Source organism: Motacilla alba, chromosome 2 (assembly GCF_015832195.1).
Source record: "Motacilla alba alba isolate MOTALB_02 chromosome 2, Motacilla_alba_V1.0_pri, whole genome shotgun sequence".
NCBI classification, from domain to species: Eukaryota; Metazoa; Chordata; class Aves; order Passeriformes; family Motacillidae; genus Motacilla; species Motacilla alba.
In genome coordinates this window covers 114311591-114331702 of record NC_052017.1, presented here as the reverse complement: position 1 = coordinate 114331702, position 20112 = coordinate 114311591, and the positions used below count along the sequence as shown (strand labels likewise).

The following is a 20112-nucleotide window of genomic DNA, read 5'->3' as shown; positions in this document are numbered from 1 at the left end:
TCTCTTGAGGTCTAGAAGCCTGAAGTAATTATTGTAGTTTCTATGTGAACAATTTTATCCTCCCCATGAATCCATTTTTTCTAACTTATGAATACGCAAAAAGCAGGATTTTTCTACTGCACAAGAGATCGAGTCTGTAAACGCATAGTAAATTGTTCAGATACAGCGGCAGTTTTATCAATTGAAAGGGTTTCACACGAACCAAGAGATTTTACTTAACTCCTCTTCCCACAGAGGTTTTTCTAGGTAATGATAGGACTCGAACAAACGGCATGAAGCCGAGTCAGAGGAGGTTTAGGTTGAGTATGAGGAAAATGTTTTTCAACCAGGGGGTGGCTGGGCACTGGAACAGGCTCCCCAAGGAAGTGGCCACAGCCCCAAGCCTGACAGAGCTCCAGAAGCGCTCGGACAATGCTCTCAGCGCGTGGTGTGACTCTTGGGCATGCCCTGCGCAGGGCAGGGAGTTGGATCCCTTCCAGCTCCGCACATTCTGCGATTCCAAGGCTTTGAACACACCTCCTGCTCGGACAGCTTCTGTCACACGCATTACGGGCACAATGATCTCACCGCAGTGGCACTACATTTAAAACTTTTCTTTTAGTCCACGTAACGAGTTGTTTCACAATGTAATAAAGCGTGAGCTTCCCTCCGTATGCGCCGCGGAGGCCCCGAAGGGAAGGGCCGCAGAGACACCGCATCCCGGGCGAGGGCGCAGAACCCTCGGTGCCGACGGACTCCGTTTCCCCGGCCTTTTCCCCGTGCCGCCTTCCCCGCCTCTCCGGCGGTACAAACGGGGCGGGCCGGGCTCGCCAGCCCGGCTGCGGCCGCGGCCGGCCCTCTCTCCCCGCCTCCCTGAGGCGCGGCCTGGCCCGGCCCGGCCTGCTGTGGCGGCGGCACCGGCGGCTCGGCCGGGCGGCTCCATGGCTTTCATCCGCAGGCGGCGGCTGGAGCGGGAGCTGTACTCCAAGGAGAGGTGAGCGGCAGTGCCCCACGGGCCCCGGCCGCCCCCGCTCGGCCCCGGCCCCTCGGAGGGCCCGGCGGAGCTGCGGGCGGCGGGGCCTCCGGAGAGGCCGCGGCGCAGCGCCGGGAGGAGAGCCCGGGCGCTGTGCTGCCCTCGTTGTTGTCACTGTTGAGATCAGGTGGCTGACGGTTCCCCTGAGTTACGGGTGAAAAGGGTGTAGAAAGGACCTGGAAAAACAGGAAAGCTGCTTGCCTTGCATAAATTGCATGAAAAATAGCGTCTTGTAAATTTTTGTTTAGTAGTTTGTTCTCAGTTGTGCTTGTGGCATGGAGCTGTGCTTCACTGCAGTTTGTTATGATATTTTTTTCCTTTTTTTCCCCCTGAACACTATAGTCAGTGTACTGTCAGCCCTTGAATTACAGACTCTATATTGTCTCTTTAAAGCGTTAAATTCAATTTGCGCGCTCTTATTTGCTGTCTGTAATCTTTGTTTGTTTCTGAACGTACAACAAAGGCTTATCACACATGCTTGAGTGTATCCTGAATTTGCTCTTATTTTTAGGTACTGTCCCACTTCTTTTTGCCTGGCTTAGCTGTATCTGTCTTGTCAAAAAGTTTCAAAATCTTTTGCAAGCCTGACATTTCCACATAGGACATCTGTGTGAGAGCAGTAGCTCGGCATGGGTCACACAGCAGAAGGACACCACCTTCTCTGGGGGGATCAGGGATCCCCAGGTGTCTCCTGCTGCGAGAACCAGGGAAACAGCAGGCTGGTCCCGTGTGAACCCTGTGCAAATTCCTGGTGCAGGTCTCTGCTGGTTACACAGCGCTGTGTATTGTTGATGGGAAAACCACATGATGAAGAACTGGACTCACTCTGTCCATATAAATTCTGATTCATAGCTTTCATAGCTGTACAGCCTGTGAAGCTGCCACATCCTCTGAAGTGGTTTCTTTTTCTTTTTCTGTTTTTTTTTTTTTTTTTTTTTTGGGTTTTGTTGTTGGTGGTGGTGTTTTTTTTGTTTGGTTTTTTTTTTTTTTTTTTAAGTACAGATGTGTTCTGGATCATGTTTTTTCTTCTTGTATATCTTGTTGCTTTGGGGGGGGCTGCTATGCTTTCAGTTGTGTGTAAAAGGGGCTCCAGGCAGAAAGGACAAACTTCCGGTATAGAAGGACAAGAGAAATATTTTTAATTGTGAAGAAAGCATCTTAATTGTAGGAAAAGCAAGTAAAATAACTGTGTTAGCTGTGTTATGGATTTAATGTAAATAGCACTTTTTTTTTTTTTGAAAACTGAGAAAGAAGGCCAAAAATTAGACTTGTCCCAAAGAACCTAAATAGGATCCAAATCTCTTCTAAAAAGCCCTGAGAACAAAGTGAGCATATCAATGTCAGTATTACTGATCTACAGTTGTTGATGAGAACTTTTTTCTTTGCTCCCACTTGAAAGCATATCAGGATCTTATTATTTGAGCTTGTAATTTGAGCAGTTCATGAAAGATCAGTCTTAGTCTCATTTGCACTGGCAGCTTTTTCTGTATCTGCAAACCCATTTCTCTATTTCTTCCCCTTACCTAACAATTGATATTAGTAAAAAATCTAAGTAAATTTATATATTTTGTACCCTATGTCAGGTCCCTCCCTATCCCTCTTTTCCTGTGCTTTTCTCAGTTAGGAAATCTTAAAAGCATTTAGGTGATTTAAAATATTTTGAGCTTAGAATTATCAGATCAGAAACACTGTATTTTTGTTGCATGTTGTCCTTATAGTTCTATCTTAAAACAGCAAAAAACCAGCTTGCTATGACTTAATTGAAGGGACAGGTTCTGAGAGTTTTTTTACCTAGGTGCTGGGTAGCTGCTAGAGACACCAACTTCTGCTTGAAAACTTTGCTTGATCTTTGTATCCTTGGGGTAGATATTTCCTAGTGAAATGAACAGGACTTCTTAAAATTTTGTGGCAACTGCATTTGATGTGTGTTTTGGTTTGGAGTTTGTTGGGTTTTTTTTTATTTTTTTTGTTACTTGTATGTTGCTTTCTACAAAACTTTAAGCTATAAAAGTTCCAGTGAAGGGTAGTGTGAAACTTGGTAAGTATGAAGTTAATCTACTTATGCAGTTGCTTTGGAGGGAAGATTAGATTAGTTTTGAGTGATCTGAAAAAAATATTTCTTCTTAACTAATTAGTCCACTTTAATATCTAGTTACATAAACCTTCTTTTCTGACTATATGCCATTTTCTAGAAGAAAGCAAGAAAATGCTGAAATGTCCTGTGTCCAGGACAGTTTATTTAATCCCTAAAATATTCATCCTTCATGAACAGCAGTCCTTTTTTACAAACAATTTTAGTTACAAACCATCAAATTAGATGATGTGGTGTTTGGCTCAGGTCGTTGCTTTCTTTATAAATTGATTTCTCACTTCTGCTGGCAGTATGCCCAAATGCAGACAAGTGTAAACACTTGGTACAGGGTCTCTCTGTCCAGTGCTGCTGGTTTGTCTTGCACCCTGCGTGGCTTCCTGCGGGAGGGGTTCATCTCTTCTGCTGGGAACATCATTTGCATGAAGCCACCTCCTGGCAGCATGTAGGTGCTGCAGATGGATCTTTGGTGTGATGGTTTCTTGGGCATTGGACTTTTTTTTTTTTTTTTTTTTTTAATCAGCAGCCTTATCTTACTCTCTTGAGACAAAATATGCATAATGAAGGCTTTTATCCAAAGATCAGCAAATGAGTCCTACAGCTGGCCTATACATGATTTGTTCTTGTTGGGAGGAGGTTTAATTTTAGAGTTGGTTTTGCATAGCTGTGTGCTGCTGCTAGATTGGGCTGCACTTCTTTTTCATCTCTGACAATTTCCTTCTGTTATCAGGACTGTACTTCCAGTTTCGGGTCAAGTGATTGTGCAAGGTGTGTTGGATCAGCCACTTGAAACCCTTGTGTCCAAGTAGATTTCTAGCATGTGCTTTTCTGATGAAAGGACAAAGATAGTAAGGCTTCAATCACAGATTGTGAATTTAAACCAGGATCAATGGGTACCTTTCCTGGGTGGTATAAACAGGATTTTGCCAAGGCACTCGTCAGTCCTGTGTCCAGTTTGAATAAGTCCAGTGTTTCAGTTGGTAGGTGGAATTGGTATATAAAATAAAATGTGGACTTGTTTTGTTTTTCAGACTGAAGTATAGAGGGACATGCACATCAAGCTGAGGAGCAGTAAAATTCTCAAGTAGACTAAGCCTGATGCAGCACACTTTTGTTTGGAGGATATATTGTAGCATCTTGTCAGGAGTTACAAACTCCAGGTTGTAGTTTGTAAAAGGTGATTGGCTTCTTGGCTGCATACTCATAACAATGCTAGGAATGTTTGGGTGCCTTTGGGTTCCCAAATCTTGTGTGTTGGGAATGACATCATACCAGCTGAAGTTTTGCAAGTGTTTTCTTGCTACTTAGTGCCGAGTTTTCTTATGCGTCTTGGGTGTGTTCTTGACTCATATTCCTCAGACCTTTTCTGAGTGGCAATTATATGGCAACTCTTTGAAAAAGGAAGTGAGTTCTGTTTTTCTTGGCAAGATGGTTACCTTTTTCTTTTTTCTACCTGGAGCTGCTTCTCAAAGGAATACTGAATCCCTTCACAAGAAAATACCTTCCAATTGACTGGAATATGAATTTTTCAGTTATTCTTAATATAATCTTTCTGGGACTAGACAAAGACAGGAATATGAAATAGGTCTTCAAGCTAAATTATGTTGGCATGCTTAAATTTACCTCTCCCCTTAAGTGTAGGTGCTTACATTTTAAGCTCAACAGCTCCTTATAGACTGGTAAAAGATTAACTCTTTACCCTACCACATTCTGTATAATTTTAACACCGTGTGGTGATTGAATGTGTTCCAGTACAAAAGCTCTTAAAGCCTCCATTGTAGTTATCTGGGGGATGTAGAGACGCATGTGTCTACACTGTACCGGTCATCCCTTGCTGTAGCTCCCACCCCCCAACATATACCCTCGGACAGACAGGCACAACTGTGGCTGAAAATCTTTTTTCCATTTTGCATCTGGGAGACTCCTTGTGTTATTTAAGTTGGTGGTGTTGGTTTTTCCAACTGTGTGAGTTGTTATAATAAAAGATATTCCCTTATCTAGCATGTTTGTCTTTCTTCCCTCTCCAAGATGCTGCTGCTGTTAATTTTTGGATGCAGAGCTTGCATTAAACCTGAGGTGTAAAAGTGTAAGTGCCTTTCTACCCACTCTAAAGCTCAAGGCTTTGCCATACTGACAGTGGTGGCTACCTATTTATTTTACCCTGGGAAGTGAAACTGCCTCTTTCCTAGCATCTCTTGATAGCAGAGCAGCTGTGTGGGTTTGCTGCATTCCAAAACTTAAGTCTTCTTCCTGACCCCCTTGTTCTTGTGCCTGGACCCATTCTCATGGTAATGTTTCTGGCATTCCATGTACCCTTCCATGTACGAAACTATCCTGGGAAAACTCCACAGCTCTGAATAGAAGCTTGCATTATGGCCTATTTGCTAATGTGATAACTTTTTAACTCAAAATTGGCTGGTCTCCACAACTGGAAGTAGTTTTTAAAGCATTACAAGTGTGTGGGACCAGCAAAGTTACTGAAGCTGCTTCTTTTTCTTTTTTCCATCGATTTCCATTTTTCAAATACTACACAGAGTCAGAAAATACAGTAATCTTGGAGGTTCTCTGAAGGTTTGTTTGCTGTTGGTGAGACATTGAGGATAAAGGCTGGACTGTAAGAGGCTATAGTGTAAGGCATTGAGCATCTTGCAGACTCTCTGCCCTTTCAGCTGCTTCCATGGGGTTTGAACTTTTTTGAAAATCTTGTCTAATTTGTCTCTGTGTCATTTCAGAACGATATGTTGGGTTTGTTTTTGTTTTGTTTTGTTTTTTTGATAGCCTAGTATGTCGAGTTTATTGTGAAAAAAAAAAAAAAGGTCAATGATCCCTGAAGACATGCCTGTGGCTTACTAACTTAATCAGTGTGTTGCAAACCATTTGATTATACCATAGTGACCACAACATTTGAGGGCATAAACCTGTCTTTATTAGGGCGTAAGCATAAAAACATCCTGTAATAAGCTTTAAGGTGTGAGTTTTATTGCTGGATTTCAAAGGATTTTGTGTCTATAGATATTCGAGTTGCTTTCCAAGCTATAGCATTACCTTTCTTCAAGTAGATTTTTAATAAAAACTCATTCATGATTTATACTTGGGCAGTTTTGATTAACAATTAGGCTATTAATTTTGAAAATTGATCAAAATTACCACTTGCTGGTAATAAGAAAAATGTCTCAAACTTTTTCCTTTTCTGTTTGTGATATTTGTTTATTACTGTATTACAGGAATACAAAGTTACAGAGCACCAGGCAAAGGTGTTTAATAGAAACTGAAGGGATCTCCTACAAATATGTAAGAACCAGAACTGGGCTTTGTTTACTGGCTTATTTGTTTGGGTTTTTTTAGATGCTGGTTCTTGCAGATAATTTAAAAGTGGGAAAAAAAAATCAAAATCCTTTTTCATTTTAGATACAAAAGCATTTTTATACCTTATCCAGTTAAAACTTTTGATTTGCCTGACTAACTGCTTAGATTGAGGGGGTTTTACGTCTTGGGATCAGACTTGAAGGCAAGGAAGGGTAGACTGGGGACAGACTTACTTATTGTTACTTGTGTTGGCATTGATTTTTTTGGTCCAGGTTGCTATTCCAGGTCAATGTGATAAAGTCATAGGCTTACAGTGTGTGCTGTTAATTACACAGTACTGGGAACAGTACAGCTGCTCAGTGGCTGAAAACCAAAATATAATTTTCAGCTCTTACAGGTTTAACCAGTTTCTTGTACAGGGTATCTCATGCATTCTCTGCCTACTGTTACTTGTTGATTTTATTTTTTTAAGTCTTCCTATCATGTGCAGAATTAAGTTATTATTTAAATGTATGCTAAATTTTAATTTTAAAGGTATGCATACAAATTCTTGTTGTAGGACCACATAGCAGTTGATAGTATATAGATTTGGTGTACCAGTCATCTTGATATCACAAGTGTCTTTGGAATACTTCCTTTAGCTCTTTGGAAGGCAGTCTGCCCAAAGCCCAACTGCTTAGTTGCACGTTGAAGATCCCCATTGCTGTAATTTTATAGCTATTATGATTGATGTCCTATTTTTTTCAGGCCTTCACAACACAGTTTGCCTACTTAGGCAACATGCCAGAGGCTGATCTGTACCCTTGATGTCTGTAGATACTTGTTAAACCTCCTGGCAAGCCTGAAGTGTCATTATGTGCAGTGATGGTTCTCAAGAGGGACCCTGTTGATACAGTAACCATCAGTGGCTCTGTTTATTTATGTGAAAGATACTACTTCTGTGAAGATAAAAAGCTCTGACTGTACTCTAGTAACGTGTGATGAAACTTGACTTTTCTTTGACAACTCTATGGATTGTTAACACAGGCAAATTAAATTTAAATACTTGAGCAGTAAAGACTAAGATGAGTTGAGAAATTCCAGAAGGTTATTCCAGAGATCACGCATCATAATCTTCAGGGTTCATTATTAGCAGTAACTTGAGGTGGTCTAGATTTGTTAGCCAGTAGTGAGATGCAAGTCTGAAAATTTTGCTTTCACTTATGGTATCGTGTTAATTTTAAAAGGGGCAGTTTTTGTGACATAATCTTGGGACAGGCAGTAAGTTTGTTCTAGTTGCAATGGGTGCTCGAGAGAAGTAGAGACATGTGATTGCATTTGTGGATATTTGATATCTGGGCTCTGTCTGCCTGTAGAAGTGACTTGTTGCAGCCTGAAAATATAGGAAAATGCAGTTAGAGTAAGTGGACTTGCAAGTAGAGTGGCAGCAAGCGTAGAAATGCTAGGAAGAGGCTTCAGAACTACATGGAAGGCTCTGCAGAGAGTGGGAGGGGAAGATAAATATGCAAAATGCACTTATCCTATATGATGGATAGTGTTTGAGGGAAAAATGCTTTAACAGCTTCCAGCTCAGCATTACAACCCAGACAGCAAAGCTGAGGTCAGTGAGCAGGAGATCATTGCACAGGAGGTCGCTGGTCTCTAGCAAGAAGCTGTACAGCAATGCTGTCTCTGTAAGCCTGGAAAATGAGTACTCATGTGGAAGAAACACAGAGAGAATAGCAAAAGGATAAACTGGATGCTGCTAGCAAACATAGTATTTAAAAAGGAGTAAACCTATAATTTCCCCACAGTACCTGTTTAGCCTATATAAAGAGTTTATCTTGAGTTTTTGTGCATATCTTTACTTTTTTTTTTTCTTCATGGCACTGTCTGGTTCAGCAGCCATAAGTGTTATGCTGGGGAAAGAATATGTCAAATTCTTGCCTACAGCTTCTGGTTTTGGGAAGGTGAATTGATTTATAAAGTGACAAAGTGTACAAAGATACAGTAGTTTCATAGAGGTAGTTATAATGAAAAATTTCAAAGATAACTCTTGTTTTATGTATTTTGGCTTATGTTGAGTTTATTATAGTTACTGTGAATAACAGCCAATGTTTTGATATAAAAACATGGCTTGTCTTGAATACATGAGGTATGCCTGCGTTTACCAAAAGCTTAAAATTCTAGTAAATACCAGTGCTGTCAACAGGTGAATTTAGAAAGAATATAAAAATACGAGGAGTTTGTTAAAAGAATAGGTGGAGATAAAAGAAAGACCCCAAGCCTGAAGAATTTCAGACATGAATTCTATTGAACAGGCATTCTAGTTTTCTTGGGAAAAAAAATTTGTGGGACCATAAAAGCCATTTTTCTGAAGCTCATGTTCTCTATGTCAATAGTGGCTGTTTCCTGATGAAAGAGAATAGATTTTTTCCTAACAAACCTGGGTGCTACCTTTGTTCCTGACTTTTATATTTTTAATACTTAAATAATAATTATTTGTATAGTATACGTAGTACACTGATGCATACTAGAAGAAGAGCATTTTACTGGTGAATTGCTCTTTATACATCCTAACATAACTTTATTAAAAAGCTTTAAAAATGTGATAGAACTTGCAAGATCTGAGTTTGCAAAATCAGAAATTCAAAGTTTGTCCTGGATGATTTCAACTGGATGATATGTTGAAAAATGGGATATAACAGTAACTGTGTGGAAGCTACTATTTTTCATATCCTGAGTATAATTCCATATTGCACAGAATAACCCTTGGTCAGTTGGGGTCAGCTGTCCTGGCTGTGTCCCCTCCCAACTCCTTGTGTACCTCCAGCCTCCTTACTGGCAGAATGGGGTGAAGCAGAAAAGGCCTTGACTCAGTTTAAGCACACTCAGTGCTTAAATCTTGGAATTATCAACCGTTTTCAGCACAAATTCAAAACAAAACCCCATAGTAGATACTGCAAATAAAACCAAGCCAAAACCAGCACAATGGGATTATGAAAAAACTGTTTTCAAGAGAGGAAAGTAAAGATAAGGCCATTTTAAAAAAGCTGCAGAGCAGTAAGGCATAGTATCTTGAAACACAGTTTTGAGTATATAGAGCCACTGTTACTTGTAGTTGCAGTAAAATCTGTATTGTTATGTTCTGTTTAAGATAACAACCACAACACAACCTTTAAGTGCACAAGATATATTTTCAATAATGTTATTTTCGCCATTGTGAAATATGCTTTTTTAATGAACAGGCTGTTCAATTCACTCAGTTCATTTTGTGAACTCCTGACATATTTACTGCTGTTTGAATACTGCTCTGGGGACACTTGGTGTTTGTTAGTGTTTTCATAGGCATTTCTAGTGAAGCACATCATGAGCGAAGTACAGAAAACTCAAAATGTGGGTGTAAAGAAATACTAAGTACTTGTGCAGATCAGATCAGCACTGCATATAAACAAGTTGTACTTCCAGCTGATGTTGTTTTTGCTTCTGCTGTGCCAGTATCCACTGGCATTCTCTACACTCAATGACCATCCTGTTCATCCTGACAATGGCATTCAATGTTCATCCTGTTAGAAAGTCATTGAGTTTTGATCACTTGCAGCAGTTTTGCTTAAGTTGGTAGGGAAAGCATTTTCAAGTTTCCCCGAATCTGGCCTACTTGCATTTACTTGGCATTACTATGATCCTGCAATTAAATACTTTTGAAGACTTCAGTTTCCTGTTCTTGTTTTGTTGTTGTTGAGGTTTGTTATTAATCACATTAGTCCATGAAGAGGCTTCCTGGGGGCTGAAGAGAGGTGAGGAGGAAGTACAAAATGTGGTTGGTGAGGAAGGTAATGCTTCCTCAGAGGGCATCCATTGAGTGACTCACTCAGGTTGTAAAATCTGTGCCGCTGTTTTCACTTAACATTTTAGACCAGTTTAATTTGGCTTCTCTTCAAAACAATCTAATTCCATCCATTTTAAGTAATTAGTTCCTGCCCTTCCTTTTTGTGTCATTGCATATTTTGCCTGGCATACATTGATCAGTGCTAAAGCAGAAAGCCTGGTTATATTAGAATAGTTTCCATCTAAGACATCAGAATCAAATATCTAACCTTATATGTGTTGGAAGAGCATCAGTTGGTCTTCTTCACATGTACACAAATTTTCCATATAGGTTGTTATTTTAAAAAGTTAAATTAATTCATTATTGGGGAGTGGGGTGTGCAGCAAAGATTAGTAAAAACTGCACCCAAAATGTTTTATTAAGTGTACTAACTGTTATGGTATTTTCTCTTAAAATAAAATATTTTAATTTTTAATTTGTAGGTTTTCACTGCTTCTTCTGAATCTGGAAGAATATTACTTTGAACAACACACAGCTAATCATATTATAAATAAAGATAACAAAGATGAAAGGTACAAAGTTCTTACATACATTTACTGGAGTCATTCTCGGCTCATGTATCTTGAACTATTGCACAACTTTGTTGTTGTTGTTCCTTTTAGAAAATTCAGAGGCTCCCTAAAAATCTGTTCCAAGTCAATTATTTTTGAACCAGATGACAATATCCAGCCTATTATCAAGGTAAGCACTGCAAGCTTAAATTTCTTGGTAACTAAAGATTCTCTTTAAAAAGCTTTTAAGAAAGACTGTATTTTTATAACTTGCTGCAGATACCATTGCGGGATTGCGTTAGTATAAAAGCCCCAGAAGATAATGAAGCAAATAACCCTTTCACAAGGTAGGTAAATTTGGGATACTGTATGTATTTAACTTCCTTAAAAGCCCAAATTCCCATAGTTTCAAATATCTTATTTACATTTTAGGAGTACATCTGGAGGGATTTCTGTTGTATGTAGCCAGGTAAGACATGCATATAGTAGATTCTTGATGTTTAAATTGGTGAGGTTACATAAATGAGCAAGCTTTTGTTCCTTAATGGTATTTTTTCTCAAAGCTGTGATCCAAGAGTGGGAAGTTACCTGAAAACAAAATTAATTAGTGTCAAAAATTTAGCATGAATGTGAAACTGTTGACGCTGGAAATTGCAAACTGTTAATGACTTCATTAAGTCATTAATTCAATAAACTGAACATTTTAACCCTGTGGATTTTATAATAGAGCTTAGGAAAACCTTAGAATTGAATGAAAAAGGAGAATAGACTGTAATAAAAGTTGTTCTTAATCATCTTTAGTTTACTTTTGTTGCACTGCTTTCATCTGCTTTGTGCAGCATGTTGGGGTAATGGCAAAGCCATCTCAGTCCCTGCGGTTCAGCTTTGCGAAAACTTTGGACTGTGCTGTATGTCCACCAAGTAGTTTTCAGAAGGTGTCCTGAAATATTGTCCTAAAGATTCAGTCAAGAGTTGTGGTTGTGGATGTATTCATTCTTAGAGTTAACCAAGGGGAAGCACTTTAAATTTTGATAAATTGCAGTCCATAGGTGTTCCAAAGCTGTAAAAGTTTAAAAAGAAAAACAAGTTCATGTGTTCCTTTCAGGATAGAACAGAGTTGAGGCAGGAAATACAATTTTAAATATTCTTGTCTATTTCTAAAATCTGTCTTTGCCAATGCCCAAAATTGATAGCCTTGGTAAGTTATGTGCTGCTGCAGTCAAAAACAAACTCAAGCATTTAATACTGTCTATGCCAGAGAAGTTGTGGTTTGTGTTGTAGTAACCAGTATATTTAATTTAATTTTGAAACTGCTTCTGTGAAAAACACTGTGTAATCTGTTTCTTGAGTTGGCAGGTTTTCTATGTACTGAGTGATTTTTAAAAACTTATTTCTAACTCCTCCAGGCAATGCTTCCACCGTACATCATTACTCTATGTTCTGAAGAACAAGTGATTATAGGAAACATCTTGTAGGAAAGAGGAGTTAAGTTTTAAGATGGCAAATGTGGTTAGCACCCCCCACTCCTCCCATTTGTAGCTTGCCAGTCATCTTCCTGTCTCTGAGGAAATGTTCTGAAATACTTGGGTGGCATCATAAATGCTGGTATTTTGTATAAAAGGCATATGGACTTCCAAGTGTCAAGTAGTCACTAGTTGTAATTATGACTGATCACGATGTAATGAAAAATATCGGGTTTTTAAGTAGAATTTCGGCCTTGTAGGAAACCACACATAGGGAATACTTGGAACATCTTAAACACCTTTGCCTTTTAGAATCAGAAAAAATTGTTAGTACACAGCTGGATATACAGCTTTTCCTTATGTAACAGACAACTTAGATGGCTTTAAAATACAGCAAATGGGAATAATAATTTGATATTATTTCAGTTGTTTTTCTTGACATAAAACTGGGGAACATCCTCCAAAGGTAGGAAATTAATACAGTATGTGTAGGTTTTTGCTCAGCTTACAAGTAAAGAAAACCAAACCATCATATCTACTTCTTATGTAATGTAGAGTACTCAGTATAGTTATCCTGCAGAAGAGCAATGAATGTGAAGCAGTTTTTTCATTCTGATTCTCCCATGGCCTGATTCAGGTCTGTACATGATGATGTCAGATGAAAGGCACTAATTACCATTGTTTTTTAATGTAGCACTTAGAGAGGCATGATGAGCTTATGGGCTTTCAAGTCTGCCACTTGCTTTGGTCTAACTGGACATTTCTTGGAGCGGTCATGGGGTGAAGGTTGGCTCTGTTGTCAGCTGGTGGGAATGGGGAAGACTGTATGTAGCAGCCAGAAGGATTCTGAATTAATCTGGGAGTGTAGAACCACAGGTGTGCTACCTATAGGAAGGAAACTGAGGCACTGGGAAAGGACTTGTGATCATCCAAGTTTCTTGGGCCAGGAGTAGAACACAGTAAGTTATGCAATTGTCACCCCAGGACAGCAGTCCAGTGTATTTTGTTTAGTTCAGAACCAGTCCTGATCTTAGGCTTGAGATTTAGCAAATTTGAGCCTTCTCTACAGACAGCAAAACCATAACTTATTTCTGGCACGTTGCCTTTTAGATGGTGGATAGTAAGGCACTGTGTACAAATTAGTGTTTTGCCAGTCAGGTCTTTTTATAGGAGTTGTGAGAATGTTCTGCAGAAGAATAGTAGTTTCATGTGGCTTTTGGAGAGGAGAGATTCTCAGAGATGAGGCTAGCACCAGAGAAATACAACTGTTCAAAAGCATGGTATTGGATGAGGGAGGAAATCTGGCATTCATTGTGGTTGCAGCTGGAAGCTAAATGTTTAGCAGCAGAAGAAAGGCATTCGTTTGAGAAAGTTTGCACAGGGTATGTTGTGTGTTGCCAGTCTAGGGTAATTCCTGTTTGGGCAGAACCTTGAGCCACTAAAAGAGGGGAAGGATCTGCCCCACTGAATGTAGCTCTTTGAAGATCATATGATTAGGATAAAAGCCCACTAATCAACTGTGTAAGTAAGCCTCTGAACAAAATTGGACTCTTGCCCTCCTTGCAGTTAGCTGATGTAAAAGCTCATTGTTTTTCTGCAGTTTATCTGGGGTAGTTAAAGCAGGATATCACAACTCAGTGTTTTGCTTACTTAAACAGTGTTCTTGGCTTTGTATTTACCAGTTCTTCTGATTAATTATATTATTTTTTAAGGTATGAATCTCTAATATCTGTTATTCTTTTAGGTTTTTCTCATTAAAGAAAGAAATGTTATTGCACCCTATAAAACAGTAAGAGTAAGTATATATTTTTTCACTGCTTTTAGCAAACTGGAGTTTTGTAAGGATTTATGTTCTCATTTCTGAAAGAGTAAGATAATTACCATTTGAGAAATATGACAGTGAAGCTTTTAAAAAAAGTATTTTTTAAAAAATACTGAAAAAGCATGTCTGAATTCTTCTGTGATGGCTTTCTGATACTTCTTGGAGGACATGCTGCAGACTTGACACTTGCTATTTATCTTGATGTGCAGCTCTATGTGCTCAGAGCTATCAGCTGACTGCTCGTGTACAGTGGACACTGCATCCTGACTAAGTGGCTTCTCCTCAGTTCTGCTGAGACTGAGATTGCTGAGATTCTGCTCAGATGAGAGATTGCTAATTGATATTTCCCAGCTGAGTGTTTCTCAGTTCAAAGAAATGGTGGATAAGGCTGCTCAGAGCAGAAATTGGAGCTTGCTCCTCGTTGCTTTCTGCTGATGGGGTCAGTCTGCTCTGATTCTGAGCCTGGAGGCTTCAAGGCATACAAGTAAGGGTTCTTTGCTTAAATTGTGAGATTAGTTAAAACACAAACGCAAAACTTTTATTTTTCAGAGATAATTCACATTTTGCCCAAGAGTTAAAAAAGGCAGAATTATATTTCTCAATGTTCTTGTTTAAATAAAAAACTTCAAGAGTGATGGAGTCTATAAATCTGTATTACTGTAGTGAACAGCAAAGAGACAAGAGAGGATCTCCATTCTCTCAACAAGTGCTTTGGGTTGGTTTTGTGATTAGATCTGCCTCTGAACTAGGACTTAAAAGAATTTTTTCTTTGTTTTTTATTTTTTAATTCTGATAGATCTTTATATGTTGAACCTATTTTGTCTTCTAGTCCTTCTATGATCTGTTTTGCAGCCACGTGCAAAATTTATTAAGTATCAGACAAATACCTTATCTTGTTGCCAGCACAGTGGAAAAGGGAAGAATCAGAAGGGTTGTATGGAAAGCTTTTGACTTCATTTTCTCCTAGGTTATGATTCATCCACAGCTAAAACATTTCTGACAGTTAACCATCACAATTTACTTCACTGAAGTGCAGCTTTTTCTCTGCATTTTAAAACAAGAAATCTAGTTCACCTTCAAACTTTTCTGATTTTTTTTTTCTGTTGTAGCTAAATATCTTCTGTTTGAATTGTTGCCAGTTCCATATATGTCACTGAGTGCTGGAATTGAGTAATAAATTTTATCTTCCATGTCATTCTTTGATTGTTTCAGATCAATTACAAAATACTGAGCTCTTGTCTTTGAATATGGCTGGAGAGCTACAGAGACAGCTGCTCACAAAAACTGTCACATTATTGGCTGTAAGCAATACTTGTGGACCATTCACTAGGATTCCTGAGAGCTATGGGGTTTTTTCCCGTTGAAGGAAAATGATGCTCTGGTTGAAATGTTGCAAGGCTTTTATCTAAATTGCTACTGAATTTAATGTCTCCCTATAATGCAGTTCTGTTTGCTTTTTGAAGCATGCTTTCCTCTTGCATTGCTGTCAGTTCAGCTCAGATCACATACATTACACTGAAGATCATCTGGATTTTCATGTCTTCCTTCCTTCAGTTTAAAATTATTGCAGTTGTCTCTACTGACCAACGACTTGCTTTAGTCTTACTCATCACTTAGTTACTTTTTTTTAAAGTCTAGCCTGAGAAATCACAAAATGCTGCAAAAACATATTGATATAGTTTTATACTGCATTCAGGGGTCATGAAAGTATTCAACAACCTTTGCTATATATGAGTTTGTAAGTAAAGCTAGTGCCAGTTGATGCATACACATACTTTTAATATACTTAAGTAAAAGCAGGAATGTCTACTATAAAATGACACTTCAGAAAGCTGGGAAAACTTTTTAGGAGAAAATTGAGTGTGCCACATAAGCTGGTTAATGTCTTAGTGAGGCTTTTGTGAATGGCTAGTCCAAATTGACTGTGATTGGATTTGGGATCTTTTCAGCTCAAAACTACTTATGTAGATGAGAGTGACTAACTTTTTTAGCCTAGTCTTTAAAGATTTGATGGGCTGGTGTCTTTCATCTATAAGAAATACAGTAGCTGTTTAAAATGTAACATGTCATTTGCTAGTTCTATATTTGCATGTGTTTAAAATAGATATTAAAATAGGCAGAACAGGTACTACTTTTCATGTATTGATGGTTGCATTACATTAACTTATTCACTTCAGAGCTATTGTGCTGTATTGTATTAAAAAACACAGCACAGAGAGCTTTCCCCAGGGAAGATATATTTGCAAAGAAAAATGATCAACATCTGCTTTTGGAATCTGTGACGTATAACACAATCTTTAATAGCATAGTTTTACTGGGTTTTAGAGTTTTATTATTTGGGGGGGGTCTTTAGTTTTGTTTACTTTATTTTAATTTTTTTCCACTGAGTTCTCTTTGAAATTAATTTGTAGTAAATATATTTTTAATTTTAGGGTAGAACAGAACACTTATTCCAATTGGATGTTGCTTGGAAAGTAGGAGATGTTGTGCAAACTCTACATCAGGTATGTGGCTATTTGATATCCCTGATAGTTCATCACATCATCTTTTGATTTTTAGTGTAGAGCTTTATTTGTACTCAAGGTGAAAACCTTGGTGTATCTATTTTTAAAATGTGGACTTGAACACAGCATCTAGTTCTGACAGCTGTTGTAAGTGACTCATATTAGCTTTTAATATGCAGAGTGGTACTAAGCAAAGTAGTAACATGGCAGTAGAAGTGAATAAATATGTCCTACTTTAAAAAGAAATCGTAATAGATCTTTTAGTATGCCGTCACCAAGAATGTTAAAGCCCCTCCTGTTTCTGTTGACTTCTGAGCTGTGTGGGACATCTCTGTGCTATTTCACTTAAAGCTCATTGTTTAGCTTTACAGGGCTTCTTGTCTAGATAAGATGGGAGATCAAGCTGCCATGGTGAGTATCTGATTATTTCTAATATCCTTGCTTAATTATGAAATTGTGATATCACCGTTTAATGATTAAGTTCTCCTTGCATTTGAATCAGATGCCATATTAATTTTTCTTTCCTTCCACATTAGATAACTGCTATATTACAATCACGCTTGGCTAGAACTTCATTTGATAAATACAGGTACTTTTCTAATCACTTTCTACTGGGAAATCATTTTCATCTTGTTGGTTCATTAGTCTACTGCACTGATAGTTAAATGGCTGGCTGAGTTAGTGTAAGTTCTCTAATTCAGAAAGTTAGCTTCTTAGTATTCTGAAGCATCTGGAATGCAGAGTGGGAAATTCTGTGTTAAGAAGATGAATGCATTACTTTGTCTCCAAAATGTTTTATTTCTCTGTGAATTTGTTGCAATTTGGCATCAGTATACGCCAAATAATACTACAGTTCTAGAGAAGTCAACTGACTTACTGCCCTGTGACTGGAGCAGAATGTAGCAGTGTTCTTTTCTGGAGTGCCTGTTAAAGTGGTGGTCCCAAAAAAGAACTTTATTCCTGTGTAAAATAGGCTTAGTGAAGTCCTCATTCTGGTGTCCCAAGGCTATAAGCTAACTAAAACCTTTCAAAGTAATTTAAGGGTGCCTCTACCAAAGCAAGAACTGGAGGTAAACTTACTCCTTTTCTTCACTTGTAGATTTCAAAGCATTTCTGAAACGCTGCATATGGAATGTAAAGCAGAAATGGTGACGCCACTGGTGACTAATCCAGGGCATGTGTGCGTTAGTGATGCTAACTTGTACTTCCAGCCTCTTAATGGATATCCTGTAAGTGCCTCATAGATGGTCTTGCTTACGATGTGAGCACGCTGCCCTGCTAGTGGACAGTTTTAATTCTCTGTACTTTTTCTCTGAAATGAACATAGAGCACATCTCCAAGGCGACTATTTTCAGTTATATTTAGAAGGTCATTAGTTTTCCTTTGATCTCTGCTGCGTGTATCTCTCTTTCTGAGGCTTCATTCTGTGCTAACTTGCTTGAAGTTTACCTCTTACTGACAAAGCACAAAATGTCCTTTGCTCGTTCTCTATTAATATTTGAAGATCACTATTTGTTACATTTCATTTAAGATAAATTTCTCCATCTTAGTCTGATACTGTTCTAGCTTAGTGAGAGCTTTATATACATGTAGTTTACTTTGGGAGCTCTTAGCTAGGTTTTCTATTAACTGACCATTTCTTTCTCTGGAGGAAAACTTGAGTGCATGTTGCAGATGGATTATTGCTTTGGAACTTTGTCATAGAAACAGAAGTGATCATCTCAGCAGACCGCTGACTTAGCTGTGATGCTGTGAAATACCTTTAGGGTGGACATGGCAATAGCACGATCACCAGAAAACTTTAGTTCTCAGATTAATTTTTTTTTTCCAATTTGCTTGTCAGCATGTGAGATTACATCAGCAGCCCTGGTGCTGCTCCAGCTGGGTATGACTGATCCTGCTGGCTGGTGGAGCACAGTCTGGCCAGGGATGAAGTACAAAGCTAGACCCATCGTCTAATCCCAATGCTGAACTGCCAGTTCCCTCCCCAGGGCTGAGGACTGGAGCATTCCTCTAGTGCTCTCATCCGCTGGTACCCTGTGGGGAAAGAAAGGAATCTGCCTGATTTGAGTGCCCTAAGGACAAGGAAAAGACAAGCAGAAGTCTCAGTGGAGTGTGGGGACTCAGACACAGGGAAAAATAAAGGGAAAGTTCTGAGTGCTCTGAAAGGAACATTGAATTAGAGATCATGTCTGTGACAAGAGGAAGGAGTGTTTGGAGCTAGTACAGAAAATGGAAAAGGGAATTTTGACAAGAAGGAGGAATTTGGGGGACAGACTTTATAGCAGGGCCTTTTGCTATAGGTCAAGGTTAATAGTTTTAAACTAGAACAGTCTAGATTTAAACTAGGTAGAAGAAAAAAAAAGGTTTTTACAATGGGGTGGTAAAACACTGGCACAGGTTGTCCAGGGAGACAGTGTATCCCATTGCTGGAAATATTCAAGGTCAGATGGGACCACACTCAGAATAACCTGGTCTAGTTAAAGATGCTCACTGCAGTGGGGTTGGACTAGGCAGCCTTTCAAGGTCCCTTCCTACCTGAATTATTCTATGATTCGGATGTGCTGGAATTAAGTCCAAGCGCGGGAAAGGAGTTTCAGGGGATAACGGTGCCATTCTGGTTCCAGCCGCCAGGTGGCACCCGTGGCACAGTTTGCCCAGCAGCCCAAAGGCTTCCTTTTAACAGAGTTCGTCGTGTTCTGCTGCTCTGGTGCATGAGCCCTGCTCCTGGTGACAGAGCCGGGGATAATACACTGCTGCTCACTTATTCCTAAACTGCTGTGCTGCTCAGGCAAAAACCAACAGCAAAGACAAGCTTCCTCTTTCTAACATAACTGCTTAGCATCACTATTCCACTGCTAAAATGACATGGATGGATATTATTTTCATATTGCTAGTATCTGTAGTCAAGACAAACTTCAGATTTTTTGAGGGTAAGGTAGAAGAACATAAACCTACTAGAATCTCTCCATCTTTTCTTCCCCCTCCCTCATCCCCCACAGAAACCAGTAGTACAAATAACACTGCAAAATGTGCGTCGCATCTATAAAAGAAGACATGGGCTGATGCCACTGGTAAGCTCAAGTGTTTATTTTATTTTATTGTCTTGCTGTATATATGGTTTCTTGCTGTATATATGGTTTCTTAAAGAGACCAGCTGAAAGAATCTACATCATTGGGTAAAAGCCATGGTGTTCTTAAAAACTCTGTATTAAATAGTGGACAGTACTAAATGATCCTTTCTCATTCTTTAAGTGTTTTGTTTTCCTATGCTGTCAAAAAGATGAAAACAGAGTAAATTCTGACAAGGATAAAAAACTTCTTTCATAAGCAGTCAGCATAGGAGAAGGGAGTACCATTAGGGAGCAATTAATTCCATTTATCAAGCACCTATCATGGGACAGAATGAATTTCTCTCTCTTGGTGTATTTTCTCTGGATTGATTCATGGAGGAAGTTTTGTCACTGCTTCATATTGAGACTAATGTGGAGTGATGATTCCTGCGAATGTCAAGAGCTCTGCAGTGAAACCTCGGTTGTTGCTTTCAGTGGTAGCGC

The 20112-nt window shown here is 39.0% G+C and overlaps 1 protein-coding gene across 2 annotated transcripts in view; it reads left to right on the top strand.

Annotated features, from left to right (window-relative positions):
- Positions 1–498: 498 nt before the first annotated feature.
- The window catches only part of NSMAF (neutral sphingomyelinase activation associated factor), a 38703-nt gene continuing 19089 nt past the window's right edge, over positions 499–20112 (top strand). Inside the window, exons 1-11 of one of the 2 annotated variants that reach the window (XM_038127131.1) lie at positions 499–973; positions 10698–10787; positions 10878–10956; positions 11046–11113; positions 11199–11235; positions 13974–14024; positions 16484–16555; positions 16919–16966; positions 17092–17144; positions 17655–17784; positions 19558–19629. In XM_038127131.1, the coding sequence (XP_037983059.1) occupies positions 921–973; positions 10698–10787; positions 10878–10956; positions 11046–11113; positions 11199–11235; positions 13974–14024; positions 16484–16555; positions 16919–16966; positions 17092–17144; positions 17655–17784; positions 19558–19629 (753 nt within the window). In that variant the 5' untranslated portion in view covers positions 499–920. Of the gene's footprint in view, positions 974–3015; positions 6393–10697; positions 10788–10877; positions 10957–11045; positions 11114–11198; positions 11236–13973; positions 14025–16483; positions 16556–16918; positions 16967–17091; positions 17145–17654; positions 17785–19557; positions 19630–20112 lie in introns of those variants that run through there. The other variant, XM_038127133.1, reaches the window with a different exon arrangement.